At 46.3% G+C, this 14,546-nt stretch overlaps 1 protein-coding gene across 4 annotated transcripts; it reads right to left on the bottom strand.

Annotated features, from left to right (window-relative positions):
* Positions 1-361: 361 nt before the first annotated feature.
* Positions 362-13,682, bottom strand: LOC111599639 (titin). 4 transcript variants are annotated; one of them, XM_030225525.1, is made up of 7 exons: positions 13,573-13,682; positions 11,439-13,174; positions 11,045-11,311; positions 10,917-10,984; positions 10,795-10,850; positions 6,388-10,731; positions 362-6,213 (listed from the first exon to the last, which is right to left on the bottom strand). In XM_030225525.1, exons 2-7 carry the CDS (start codon positions 13,005-13,007, stop codon positions 503-505), a joined length of 12,015 nt encoding a protein of 4,004 aa, XP_030081385.1. In that variant the 5' UTR covers positions 13,008-13,174; positions 13,573-13,682; the 3' UTR covers positions 362-502. The 4 variants fall into 4 exon arrangements, with proteins under 4 accessions (XP_030081385.1, XP_030081386.1, XP_030081383.1 ...); XM_030225526.1 differs by having other exon boundaries at positions 362-7,026; positions 7,375-10,731; XM_030225523.1 differs by having other exon boundaries at positions 362-10,731.
* Positions 13,683-14,546: the final 864 nt, after the last annotated feature.

Raw genomic sequence — 14,546 nt, 5'->3', positions numbered from 1 at the left:
ATCGAAATTCCAAAAGGAAAACAATAAACCATTATACAAAATTGAAATGTATGTAAATCTATTACCCCAAAATAGATAGAACTCATTGATTATTTATATACCAGCATATAGTATATATATACATATAGTTGAAAAGCGTTTTTTTAAACGATATTAATTATACAGTTACTGTACTTATACATACGATAATAGCCTTTAAAACGACACTAGCATCTTTTAAAAATTCTCAATAAAAACCATCATCTCACGTTGAACAAATATCTCGATTCCAATCAGTTGAGGGGCAAGAGATGTCTTTAGAATATTTTTCAAAAATGATATGCTTTATTTGTTATTTGTTAATCTTATAATTCAGTTTTTGTTTTTTTTTTTTTTCAGGTAAGTAGATATATTGTATAATAAAAAATATTGTCATGGAATCTTAGGCACTATGTGATATGATATGAAGACAAGACTTGACAAGACAAGACGTACGAGCACGATTTCATGTGTTAATAGTCAGTTAGTTGGAGGTTTTATAGAATTTATGATCGTGAGTACTTCTGGTAGGCTGGAATGCACCTTGCTTAATCTTATGAACAGCACAGGTCGTTGCTGGGGCAGTTATATATTCGCTCTTATAGAGACTGGAGCCAGTGAACTTGTCGTTGCCCAGACTGATCGAGGATTGATTACTGCGTCGTGTGGTCACAATACGTTCGCTCTGACCATGGATATTGTAGGATGAAGAGGAGGAGGAGGGGAAATCGATGCCACTGGACAAATGTTGGTTAGCACCGTTGCGATGACGCGTCACATGAGTATGGGACTGGGATTGGGACGGTAACTCAACTCCGCCCGAGGCATATGTACGTGTGATCGTTGATCTTTCCAAGTTCGATCGATTGGCCTCTCCGCCCGATATAATGCGCGACATGGACGAGGAAGAGGAGGAGGTCTTCACTTGATGCTCCTTGTTTTCCTTATGCACGCTACAACTGCGACGATCCGTGGTGTAGCCAGTATTCAACTCGGACTCCCTGTTCTGACGGTGGATGCTACTGTAGCTCTGGCGATCAGGCGAATGAGCGCTGCAGCTTGGCGATTGCTCGTGCAGATTCAGAATACTCTTGCGCTGCATTTTGCCATTTGAGGTCAGGCTGCTGCTAAGTGGATTCGAGTCGGTTGATATGTTCTTGCGATGGAAGATCGAGTTGGAAACATCTGCTTCCGAGGAGAACTCACTCTTCCTGTGATGGAAGTGCTTGGAAGAGCTGCCCGTACCATTGCTAATCACCGAGCTGTTGTCCACCACACGAGACGTAGACCCACCGTTGATATTATTGCCCGAGACTGTATGAGAAGTGGAACCTCCTGTTTCGCTGACGTTCCTCGTAACTAATTTGCCGCCAATTATACGGGTTGTTGAGCCACCGGTCTCGGTCACATTGTGAGAACTTCTAGTTTCACCCACGTTCGTTGTCACTAATTTACCAGAGACTATACGAGTGGTTGAACCTCTAGTCTCATTCACATTTTTACTAGTTGTGCTGCTCGAGACAATGTGAGAGCTTCCAGTATCGCCCACATTCCTAGTCACGAGTTTACCAGAGACTATACGGGTTGTCGAGCCGCCTGTGTCAGCCACATTGTTGTTAGTTGTGCGGCTAGTTACCATGTGAGATGTGGAATCTGCAGTATCGCCCACGTTCTTTGTTACAACCTTGCCAGAAACAATACGAGTTGTGGAGCCACCCGTTTCAGTCACATTATTGGTCACTGTCCTGCCGGTGACTGTACGAGATGTGGAGCTTCCAGTTTCATTGACATTGTTGGTAACTCTTCTACCTGAGACTGTATTAGAAGTTGAGCCTTCCGTGTGGGTCACGTCTCGGTCATCCTGGTTAGTTCGTCTAGTCGTAGTTGAGGTCTGAAGAGCGTTGGTGTCATCCGTAGATCCACGAATTTGCTCAGTTCTCACAGCTGTTTTTTCTAACACATTGAGATTTCGTTGCATCGATGTGGTTTCCTTGTGTACGTTCTGTGTGTTCTCGATGTTTGTTGTGGTCGTATTTTTGGACACATTCTCAATAACATTTATCTTAGCTGGTCGCTTCACATACTCAGTTTCCGGCTCCTTCTTTCCACGGCCACCGACAACTGTTGTGACCTTCTTCGTTGAAACAATAATTAGACCATCCACGGGGTTCTGGCTGTTGGAATCCACTTGCTTGACCGCATCCTTACCGGACACAAAGTTCATCTGGTTGGTTGTCTTCAGAATGGAAGTATCACTTCCCAAGGTGATGGTCGAGCTGTTGTGCTTGTATTTCTGTGTTCGCTGAACTCGGTCGACACTTGTTTTATTGGTTGTGGTTTTGTAATCATCTTTTCTAGTCACAGTCATAGGGCCTTCTAACTTCAGATTATCCACCGGTCGCTTGGCAGGCTCCCGTTTAACGTTTTCTAGCACCGTTGTGCTGTCAGTTTCAGTTCTATCCGTTCTTTTGTAGAATTCACCTTCGGTTTTCAAGTTATCCTTGGGTTTCTTTTGGACTGGCCGTTCAGCTGGTTTGAAAGTCGTTTTCTCGGGAGCATAGAATTCACCTTCCGATTTTAAGTTATCAGTTGGTTTTACCTGTTCAGGTCTCTTGACGTGATGATACTCTTCTTTTTTAGTAAATGTCATTGAACCCTCGGTTTTTAAGTTGTCTTTTCTTATAATTGTCTTTACCTTTTCAGCTGGCTTAAATGTGTCTTTTTCTGGAATATACATTTGACCTTCAGGCTTTAAGTTGTCAGCATACTTCTTTTGCTCAGGACGATCTGCTGGTTTATAAATAATTTTTTCCGGTGTATACATAACACCATCAAGAGGTTTTAGATTATCTTGCGGTTTCTTCTGCTTAGGTCTTTCCACAGGTTTAAACTTTGGCTTTTCTGGAGTATAGAAATCACCCTCAGGCTTCAAGTTATCCTCTGGTCTAACTTGAGATGGACGTTCACCAGGGCGGTACTTCGGCTTTTCAGGACTATAGAATTCACCTTCAGGTTTGAGATTATCCGTTGGCTTCACTTGTTCAGGGCGAACAACATATTGGTACTCAGTCTTTTCAACAAACGTCATTTCGCCTTCAGTATGCAAATTGTCCTTTCTTATAACTCTTTCCGTCTTTTCCGCTGGTCGGAAAACTTGTTTTTCAGGTGTTACAAACTCGCCCTCAGGCTTAAGATTATCCACAGGTTTCTTTTGGACTGGACGCTCTGCTGGTCTATATCCGGGCTTATCAGGCGTATAGAATTCACCCTCAGGCTTCAAGTTATCCTCTGGTTTGACTTGGGAAGGACGTTCACCAGGACGGAACTTCGGCTTTTCAGGACTATAAAATTCACCTTCGGGCTTAAGATTATCCGATGGTCTAACCTGCTCGGGACGCTCAGCTGGCCGATATCCAGGTTTGTCAGGAGTGTAGAAATCACCCTCTGGCTTCAGGTTATCCTCCGGGCGGAATTGTGATGGACGCTCACCAGGGCGGTACTTCGGTTTTTCGGGACTATAGAATTCACCTTCAGGTTTAAGATTATCCGTTGGCTTAACCTGTTCAGGGCGCTCAGCTGGCCTATATCCAGGTTTGTCAGGAGTGTAAAAATCACCCTCTGGCTTCAAGTTATCCTCTGGTCTAACTTGAGATGGACGTTCACCAGGGCGGTACTTCGGCTTTTCAGGACTATAGAATTCACCTTCAGGTTTGAGATTATCCGTTGGCTTCACTTGTTCAGGGCGAACAACATATTGGTACTCAGTCTTTTCAACAAACGTCATTTCGCCTTCAGTATGCAAATTGTCCTTTCTTATAACTCTTTCCGTCTTTTCCGCTGGTCGGAAAACTTGTTTTTCAGGTGTTACAAACTCGCCTTCAGGCTTAAGATTATCCACAGGTTTCTTTTGGACTGGACGCTCTGCTGGTCTATATCCGGGCTTATCAGGCGTATAGAAATCACCCTCTGGCTTCAGGTTATCCTCCGGCCGGACTTGAGACGGACGCTCACCAGGGCGGTACTTCGGTTTCTCAGGGCTATAGAATTCACCTTCGGGTTTAAGATTATCCGTTGGCCTAACCTGTTCAGGACGCTCAGCTGGTCGATATCCAGGTTTGTCAGGAGTGTAGAAATCACCCTCTGGCTTCAGGTTATCCTCCGGGCGGACTTGAGACGGACGCTCACCAGGGCGGTACTTCGGTTTTTCGGGACTATAGAATTCACCTTCGGGTTTAAGATTATCCGATGGTCTAACTTGCTCAGGACGCTCAGCTGGTCTATATCCGGGCTTATCAGGCGTATAGAAATCACCCTCTGGCTTCAGGTTATCCTCCGGGCGGACTTGTGATGGACGCTCACCAGGGCGGTACTTCGGCTTTTCAGGACTATAGAATTCACCTTCAGGTTTGAGATTATCCGTTGGCTTCACTTGTTCAGGGCGAACAACATATTGGTACTCAGTCTTTTCAACAAACGTCATTTCGCCTTCAGTACGCAAGTTATCCTTCCTGATGATTCTTTCGGTCTTTTCCGCTGGTCGGAAAACTTGTTTTTCAGGTGTGACAAACTCTCCCTCAGGCTTAAGATTATCCACTGGTTTCTTTTGGACTGGACGCTCTGCTGGTCTATATCCGGGCTTATCAGGCGTATAGAAATCACCCTCTGGCTTCAGGTTATCCTCCGGCCGGACTTGAGACGGACGCTCACCAGGGCGGTACTTCGGTTTTTCCGGACTATAGAATTCACCTTCGGGTTTAAGATTATCCGATGGTTTAACTTGCTCAGGACGCTCAGCTGGTCTATATCCGGGCTTATCAGGCGTATAGAAATCACCCTCTGGCTTCAGGTTATCCTCCGGGCGGACTTGAGACGGACGCTCACCAGGGCGGTACTTCGGTTTTTCCGGACTATAGAATTCACCTTCGGGCTTAAGATTATCCGATGGTCTAACTTGCTCAGGACGCTCAGCTGGTCTATATCCGGGCTTATCAGGCGTATAGAAATCACCCTCTGGCTTCAGGTTATCCTCCGGGCGGACTTGTGATGGACGCTCACCAGGGCGGTACTTCGGTTTTTCCGGACTATAGAATTCACCTTCGGGCTTAAGATTATCCGATGGTCTAACTTGCTCAGGACGCTCAGCTGGTCTATATCCGGGCTTATCAGGCGTATAGAAATCACCCTCTGGCTTCAGGTTATCCTCCGGGCGGACTTGTGATGGACGCTCACCAGGGCGGTACTTCGGTTTTTCGGGACTATAGAATTCACCTTCGGGTTTAAGATTATCCGATGGTCTAACTTGCTCAGGACGCTCAGCTGGTCTATATCCGGGCTTATCAGGCGTATAGAAATCACCCTCTGGCTTCAGGTTATCCTCCGGGCGGACTTGAGACGGACGCTCACCAGGGCGGTACTTCGGCTTCTCAGGGCTATAGAATTCACCTTCGGGCTTAAGATTATCCGTTGGTTTCACCTGTTCACGGCGAACAACATATTGATATTCCTCCTTTTCCACAAAAGTCATTTCGCCTTCAGTACGCAAGTTATCCTTCCTGATGATTCTTTCGGTCTTTTCCGCTGGTCGGAAAACTTGTTTTTCAGGTGTTACAAACTCGCCCTCAGGCTTAAGATTATCCACTGGTTTCTTTTGAACTGGACGCTCTGCCGGTCTATATCCGGGCTTATCAGGCGTATAGAACTCACCCTCTGGCTTCAAGTTATCCTCATGTCGAACTTGAGATGGACGTTCACAAGGGCGGTACTTCGGCTTTTCAGGGCTATAGAATTCACCTTCGGGCTTAAGATTATCCGATGGTCTAACTTGCTCAGGACGCTCAGCTGGTCTATATCCGGGCTTATCAGGCGTATAGAAATCACCCTCTGGCTTCAGGTTATCCTCCGGGCGGACTTGAGACGGACGCTCACCAGGGCGGTACTTCGGCTTCTCAGGGCTATAGAATTCACCTTCGGGTTTAAGATTATCCGTTGGTTTCACCTGTTCAGGGCGAACAACATATTGATATTCCTCCTTTTCCACAAAAGTCATTTCGCCTTCAGTTCGCAAGTTATCCTCCCTGATGATTCTTTCGGTCTTTTCCGCTGGTCGGAAAACTTGTTTTTCAGGTGTGACAAACTCGCCCTCAGGCTTAAGATTATCCACTGGTTTCTTTTGGACTGGACGCTCTGCTGGTCTATATCCAGGCTTATCAGGCGTATAGAAATCACCTTCTGGCTTCAGGTTATCCTCCGGCCGGACTTGAGACGGACGCTCACCAGGGCGGTACTTCGGTTTTTCCGGACTATAGAATTCACCTTCGGGCTTAAGATTATCCGATGGTCTGACTTGCTCAGGACGCTCAGCTGGTCTATATCCGGGCTTATCAGGCGTATAGAAATCACCCTCTGGCTTCAGGTTATCCTCCGGGCGGACTTGAGACGGTCGCTCACCAGGGTGGTACTTCGGCTTTTCTGGACTATAGAATTCACCTTCAGGTTTAAGATTATCCGTTGGCTTAACCTGTTCAGGGCGCTCAGCTGGCCTATATCCAGGTTTGTCAGGAGTGTAAAAATCACCCTCTGGCTTCAGGTTATCCTCCGGGCGGACTTGTGATGGACGCTCACCAGGGCGGTACTTCGGTTTCTCAGGGCTATAGAATTCACCTTCGGGCTTAAGATTATCCGTTGGTTTCACCTGTTCAGGGCGAATAACATATTGATATTCCTCCTTTTCCACAAAAGTCATTTCGCCTTCAGTACGCAAGTTATCCTTCCTGATGATTCTTTCGGTCTTTTCCGCTGGTCGGAAAACTTGTTTTTCAGGTGTTACAAACTCGCCCTCAGGCTTAAGATTATCCACTGGTTTCTTTTGGACTGGACGCTCTGCTGGTCTATATCCGGGCTTATCAGGCGTATAGAAATCACCCTCTGGCTTCAGGTTATCCTCCGGCCGGACTTGAGACGGACGCTCACCAGGGCGGTACTTCGGCTTCTCAGGACTATAGAATTCACCTTCGGGCTTAAGATTATCCGATGGTCTAACTTGCTCAGGACGCTCAGCTGGTCTATATCCGGGCTTATCAGGCGTATAGAAATCACCCTCTGGCTTCAGGTTATCCTCCGGGCGGACTTGAGACGGACGCTCACCAGGGTGGTACTTCGGCTTTTCTGGACTATAGAATTCACCTTCAGGTTTAAGATTATCCGTTGGCTTAACCTGTTCAGGGCGCTCAGCTGGCCTATATCCAGGTTTGTCAGGAGTGTAAAAATCACCCTCTGGCTTCAGGTTATCCTCCGGGCGGACTTGAGACGGACGCTCACCAGGGCGGTACTTCGGTTTTTCCGGACTATAGAATTCACCTTCGGGCTTAAGATTATCCGATGGTCTAACTTGCTCAGGACGCTCAGCTGGTCTATATCCGGGCTTATCAGGCGTATAGAAATCACCCTCTGGCTTCAGGTTATCCTCCGGGCGGACTTGAGACGGACGCTCACCAGGGCGGTACTTCGGCTTTTCTGGACTATAGAATTCACCTTCAGGTTTGAGATTATCCGTTGGTTTCACCTGTTCAGGGCGAACAACATATTGATATTCCTCCTTTTCCACAAAAGTCATTTCGCCTTCAGTACGCAAGTTATCCTTCCTGATGATTCTTTCGGTCTTTTCCGCTGGTCGGAAAACTTGTTTTTCAGGTGTTACAAACTCGCCCTCAGGCTTAAGATTATCCACTGGTTTCTTTTGGACTGGACGCTCTGCTGGTCTATATCCGGGCTTATCAGGCGTATAGAATTCACCCTCAGGCTTCAAGTTATCCTCTGGTCTGACTTGGGAAGGACGTTCACCAGGGCTGAACTTCGGCTTTTCAGGACTATAAAATTCACCTTCGGGTTTAAGATTATCCGATGGTCTAACCTGCTCGGGACGCTCAGCTGGCCGATATCCAGGTTTGTCAGGAGTGTAGAAATCACCCTCTGGCTTCAGGTTATCCTCCGGGCGGACTTGAGATGGACGCTCACCAGGACGGTATTTCGGTTTTTCAGGGCTATAGAATTCACCCTCGGGTTTAAGATTATCCGTGGGCCTTACTTGTTCTGGACGCTCGGCGGGTCGATATCCAGGTTTGTCAGGAGTGTAGAAATCACCCTCTGGCTTCAGGTTATCCTCCGGGCGGACTTGTGATGGACGCTCACCAGGGCGGTACTTCGGTTTCTCAGGGCTATAGAATTCACCTTCGGGTTTAAGATTATCCGTTGGTTTTACCTGTTCAGGGCGAATAACATATTGATATTCCTCCTTTTCCACAAAAGTCATTTCGCCTTCAGTACGCAAGTTATCCTTCCTGATGATTCTTTCGGTCTTTTCCGCTGGTCGGAAAACTTGTTTTTCAGGTGTTACAAACTCGCCCTCAGGCTTAAGATTATCCACTGGTTTCTTTTGGACTGGACGCTCTGCTGGTCTATATCCGGGCTTATCAGGCGTATAGAATTCACCCTCAGGCTTCAAGTTATCCTCTGGTCTGACTTGGGAAGGACGTTCACCAGGGCGGAACTTCGGCTTTTCAGGACTATAAAATTCACCTTCGGGTTTAAGATTATCCGATGGTCTAACCTGCTCGGGACGCTCAGCTGGCCGATATCCAGGTTTGTCAGGAGTGTAGAAATCACCCTCTGGCTTCAGGTTATCCTCCGGGCGGACTTGAGATGGACGCTCACCAGGACGGTATTTCGGTTTTTCAGGGCTATAGAATTCACCCTCTGGTTTAAGATTATCCGTGGGCCTTACTTGTTCTGGACGCTCGGCGGGTCGATATCCAGGTTTGTCAGGAGTGTAGAAATCACCCTCTGGCTTCAGGTTATCCTCCGGGCGGACTTGTGATGGACGCTCACCAGGGCGGTACTTCGGTTTCTCAGGGCTATAGAATTCACCTTCGGGCTTAAGATTATCCGTTGGTTTTACCTGTTCAGGGCGAATAACATATTGATATTCCTCCTTTTCCATAAAAGTCATTTCGCCTTCAGTACGCAAGTTATCCTTCCTGATGATTCTTTCGGTCTTTTCCGCTGGTCGGAAAATTTGTTTTTCAGGTGTTACAAACTCGCCCTCAGGCTTAAGATTATCCACTGGTTTCTTTTGGACAGGACGCTCTGCTGGTCTATATCCGGGCTTATCAGACGTATAGAATTCACCCTCAGGTTTCAAGTTATCCTCTGGTCTGACTTGGGAAGGACGTTCACCAGGGCGGAACTTCGGCTTTTCAGGACTATAAAATTCACCTTCGGGTTTAAGATTATCCGATGGTCTAACCTGCTCGGGACGCTCAGCTGGTCGATATCCAGGTTTGTCAGGAGTGTAGAAATCACCCTCTGGCTTCAGGTTATCCTCCGGGCGGACTTGTGATGGACGCTCACCAGGGCGGTACTTCGGCTTGTCAGGACTATAGAATTCACCCTCGGGCTTAAGATTATCCGTGGGCCTTACTTGTTCTGGACGCTCGGCGGGTCTGTAGCCTGGCTTATCTGGAGTGTAGAAATCACCCTCTGGTTTTAAGTTATCGCCAGGTCGAACTTGAGTTGGTCGTTCACCCGGCTGATACTTTGGCCTTTCAGGAGTATAAAAATCGCCTTCCGGCCGCAAATTATCTTTTGGTATCTTTTGAACGGGGCGATCCGCAGGTTTATATCCTGGCTTATCTGGTGCATAGAATTCACCTTCTGGCCTCAAGTTATCCTCTGGTTTGACTTGAGATGGACGTTCACCAGGATGGAATTTCGGCTTTTCAGGGCTATAGAATTCACCTTCGGGCTTAAGATTATCCGATGGTCTAACCTGCTCGGGACGCTCAGCTGGCCGATATCCAGGTTTGTCAGGAGTGTAAAAATCACCCTCTGGCTTCAGGTTATCCTCCGGGCGGACTTGAGACGGACGCTCACCAGGGCGGTACTTCGGCTTTTCAGGACTATAGAATTCACCTTCAGGTTTGAGATTATCCGTTGGTTTCACCTGTTCAGGGCGAATAACATATTGATATTCCTCCTTTTCCACAAAAGTCATTTCGCCTTCAGTACGCAAATTATCCCGTCTGATTATTCTTTCTGTTTTATCTGCTGGCCGGTACGTTGGTTTCTCAGGTGCAACAAAGTCACCCTCGGGCTTGAGATTGTCAACAGGTTTCTTTTGTGTGGGACGCTCTCCGGGCTTGTAACCAGGTTTATCTGGAGTGTAAAATTCACCTTCAGGCCTCAAGTTGTCTTCCGGCCTGACTTGTGATGGGCGTTCAGCTGGGCGGAATTCAATTTTTTCTGGAGCATAAAACTCGCCTTCTGGCTTTAAATTATCTGCGTGGCGGACTTGACTTGGACGATCTCCAGGCAGATATTTAGGTTTTTGAGGACTGAAAAATTCTCCTTCTGGTTTCAGGTTGTCTGTAGGCTTAACGTATCCAGGACGAACGACATATTGATATTCCTCTTTTTCGACAAATGTCATTTCTCCGTCCATGCGCAGATTATCTGTGTGTACAATTTTTTCGCGTCTTTCGCCTGACTGGTAGGGTTCCTTTTCTGGCACTATAAACTCTCCCTCGGTCTTAAGATTGTCTTCGGGTTTCTTTATCACAATGTAATCTACAAATATGTCTTCAGTTTTCTTAGGAATGTTATCATCTTTCTTTGACCAAGTGTTAGTACGTATCCTTGAATAAGTTTCGTCAACATTATCTATTAAAAGGGATATTCGATCAATAGGCTTACCCCAAGGAAAGCTAATTTCAAACTACTTACCATCTATTTCAACTATTTCTGTGGACTTTGTAGTGCTCGTAGAGCAATGATGACGACTAGAATAAAATAGAATAGCAGACATTAGTATAATTTTATAGACATAGATAACTAATCGAACTCACCCGCAAGTGCATATCTCACAGATACATTTCTCACTGTGTGTTGTTTTTCTGTCCTTGTCGACTCCACGCTACATTGAGTATCAAATTGATAAGCTAAGGGATTAGGAATTACCATTGAATGTACTTACAGTTCTTGAATCGTTTAAGCGTTTTTTGTCGGTGCGCACATAATCGATTTCATCATAAATATTCTCAGTAATATTTTTGTGTTTCGATGTCTCGTTCAGATTCAATGTGATATTTTCATTGTTCTCCGATATGGATGTATTCTTTTCGATTTCCACGAACTCATCCACATAGATTGTTTTCTTGGGAGTCTCCACAATTTTCTCAATGACATCCGTGTGCACCTTCTCATCGAGGACACGCCAATCGTTAATGCTTGCATCGAATATCTGAAGTATAATTAAGTGAAATTAATAGAACGAATGGGATATTACCAAAAGAAAACACCACCAAAAAAGCCAAAGAAGAAAACACCCTGAATAGCTCTGGGCTATAAAGCATATGTGTGGCGCTTACCTTTGTCACCTCTGTTGTGGTCGTTATGTTCGCAACATCGGTGTTATCTTTTTCGATTTCCCGAGCAATGTCATTCGGCACAAAAGCTTTCGAATCTGTGTACGATTTCTCGTCGACCACAGTCCACTTGCCCAGCTTGGTGTCGTACACCTTGGTGGTGTAAGTTGTGGTCGTTGTGTTGATGACATCATCTACTATTTCAGGGTAGCCGACATCATTGCTGCTATCCACGGTGCGCTCGTCCACCACGCGCCACCGATTATTGCGCCTGTCGTATATTTTCTTCTTGTATGTGACTTTGGTGGTGCCATCGGTGTCTCTGCTCACGTAACGCTCAAACGTGGGCACCTTCTTGTTGCTGCCATGTGTGCTGCCATCGCTGTACTCGGTCCAGGTCTTTGTTTTCACATCGTACACCTCCTTCTTGGACGAGGCCGTTGACTGCTTTGAGCTGCTTTGATTTATTGTGCTTTCACGACTATTGACCTCCTTACTGCTGCTCAGTTTGGTCTGCGATGACGTCGTCTTGTCCACATCAAAGTTAACAGCTGTTGTTCTTGTCGATGTTGATGATGTGTTGTTGCTGGCCAGCTCATTCAGTGTCGATGACGTCGCAATGTTTGTTGTGGTCGCAACCGGTTTGCGTTGCGACGTCATCGTTTTGGCTGTTGTTGTTGATGACGAATCAGCAGAGACACCCACAGCAGCTGTTTCGAGCACCGACTTTGGCACGCTCTGAGATTCGCTAGTGTTGGTGTTGATGTTGGTGTTGCTGTTGGTGTTGATGTTGATGGTATTGGTGATCGAGTTCGTGTTGCTGCTATCGCTGACAACCTGTTCGGCCACATCAACATATTTGCTGTTCGACAATGTGGATGATGTCATACCGGTAGCTGCTCTCTCGCTTGCAATGAGCGTTTCGCTGGCATCGCTGCGCTGCTGGCTGGAACTGGTTGTGGAAGACTCGAAGTAACTGGAGCTGCTCGCCTGCTGTCGGCTACTGGACATTTTTGATGTGGACGCATACATTTTGGATATGCTGCCATTGCTGGCCGAGTTAATGATGCCAGCAGGAGTTGTGATTTCTACCACCTCAATGGGTACCGAGAATACCGGTTCCTTTTTCTCGCTCTCCAGCAGATCAATTGACGCAATGATCTTTTCGTCAGAGAAGTCCTTAAAGATTTTGGAGCTGCTGCTGCTGCTAAACAGCTCCGATTGCTGTGTCTGTGATTGAGATTGCGATTGAGTTTTCTTCGCTGTGTACGAGCTGGAACTGTAGCTTTTGCCACCAGCTGCCAGCAGACTTTCACCTTCCTTCAACAAGGTGTTGCTGCCCGAGCTGCTGATGGCAAGCGGCGCCGCACCATACGAGACAGATTCATGCTCCATTGACGACGAACTGGTGTTGGTCGTTAGCGTTGCCGTCGCATTCGGTCCCAGTTTTTTGGTTAATTTGGTCGCCGAGGCCGATGCCGTTGTGGTTGTGCTTGATGTGGCTGGCGGCTGCGACGTCGAATGCGTCGTCGACTGCGCCACTTGTTTCTTTTTATTACTTTTTGATACCATTTTGTTGGCTTGATTTTCACACAGATGAGGTAATCACTGACTATGTGGAATGAATATTGTTGCACTTGCACTGGCCTTACTTATTTAGTGGCTAAGCTATATTAAATTGTTGTTCGTTTCTATTTCGTTGTTGTTATTAATCACAATTGTCGCTTCGTTTGGCACTACTAAAAGTATAAGTGGTTTGTATATTATTATTATAGTGTGTTGTCTTCTAATTTCCACGGGGAATGTCGAAATACTTATTTTTAAATAATGTATTTATTATTCACGACAAAAAAACACACACACACACACTCACACGCACACACAGACGCGTATGTATGTATGCGCGAGCCACAGTTCAAGTTGAAAAAAATGACAAACGGTGGCACTGGCGCACGCACACACAAACACAAACAAACACACACACACACACACAAGCACCGATAGACAAAGAGACGGCTCAACGTAACGGGCGACAGTTGAATGTGTGAACGCAAGCGGCGTGGTAGCGGGAGAGTAAAAGCTTAACACGCACACACAGAGTCAAACAGAAATACTTAGAAATTGTAGAGATAGAGACGTTTTATTCGCTTAGATGCTCAATTGGGCAGATTCGTGTGCATATTTCGTATTCGTGGGAGCACTTGAGAAAGATCAACAACCGTCGCGAAGCACAACTCAAAACGTACTGATCGGCGCTGCGGTTGTCTGGAACCGCTTTCGACCGTATCTGCTGTGCTCTGCCGGCCAAAAAAGCGGCAGCGCAGCAGCAGCGCTCTGTGGGCTTTGCTCCATCGCGTTGGAAGCTTTGAACGCCTGCGTGCGAGCGAGCGAGAGGCAAAAGGCGCTACGCTTCGCCTTCGCAAAAAGCCAGGCCAGATCGGAGCGTAGGTTGGCCACTCCAGCTACAGACATACATATGTGTCTGTGTCTCTGTGGTTAGAGACTCAAATGCGTAGGCTATGGCTATCTGCCGCTGAGACGGCGACGGCGACGGCGACGGCAACTTCTTTATTTTACTGCCACGCAACGAGCCAATAAAAACAAAATTTGCTCATTTCGAAAGTAGCCGCAAAGCAAACCAACACAAACAGCTGCTTGATGAGCGCCAGCGGCGTTTCTCACTTGATAATTTTACTTTTTTTATTACAGCTAGCGTTTCTATAGATAGGTATGGCCATCTCAGTCGCACGCCGGCTCGGGCTGGGCATCTCTATGAGGGCTTCAACTGTTTTCCAGAACGGGCCAAAACAAAATTAGCGCACAGACCAAAATTGGCCGGGTTAACAGTCGTCGTATTTGTCTGACGGATGCACAATTAAAATGAACATATATTATATATTAATATCGGATATGTATATATATGTATATTTAGCTGATGATTAGTCAGCTTTGCATTTACTTTAAATGTCTGGCTTTGTGGAGACGTGGGCGCATCCGTGCCTATAAAGCGATTGAGCTCAATAACAGCAGACTGACAATATTTCTCTGTATAATATGCATTCGCGAGAATTGATGCTGAATTTTATTGCTCAATTGATTTATAACGGCCTT

This window comes from Drosophila hydei, unplaced genomic scaffold (genome assembly GCF_003285905.1).
Source record: "Drosophila hydei strain 15085-1641.00,03,60 unplaced genomic scaffold, DhydRS2 tig00008134-arrow-pilon, whole genome shotgun sequence".
Lineage (NCBI taxonomy): Eukaryota > Metazoa > Arthropoda > Insecta > Diptera > Drosophilidae > Drosophila > Drosophila hydei.
Note: the sequence above shows the minus strand (reverse complement) of the source record. Positions and strands in the feature narration are given on the sequence as shown.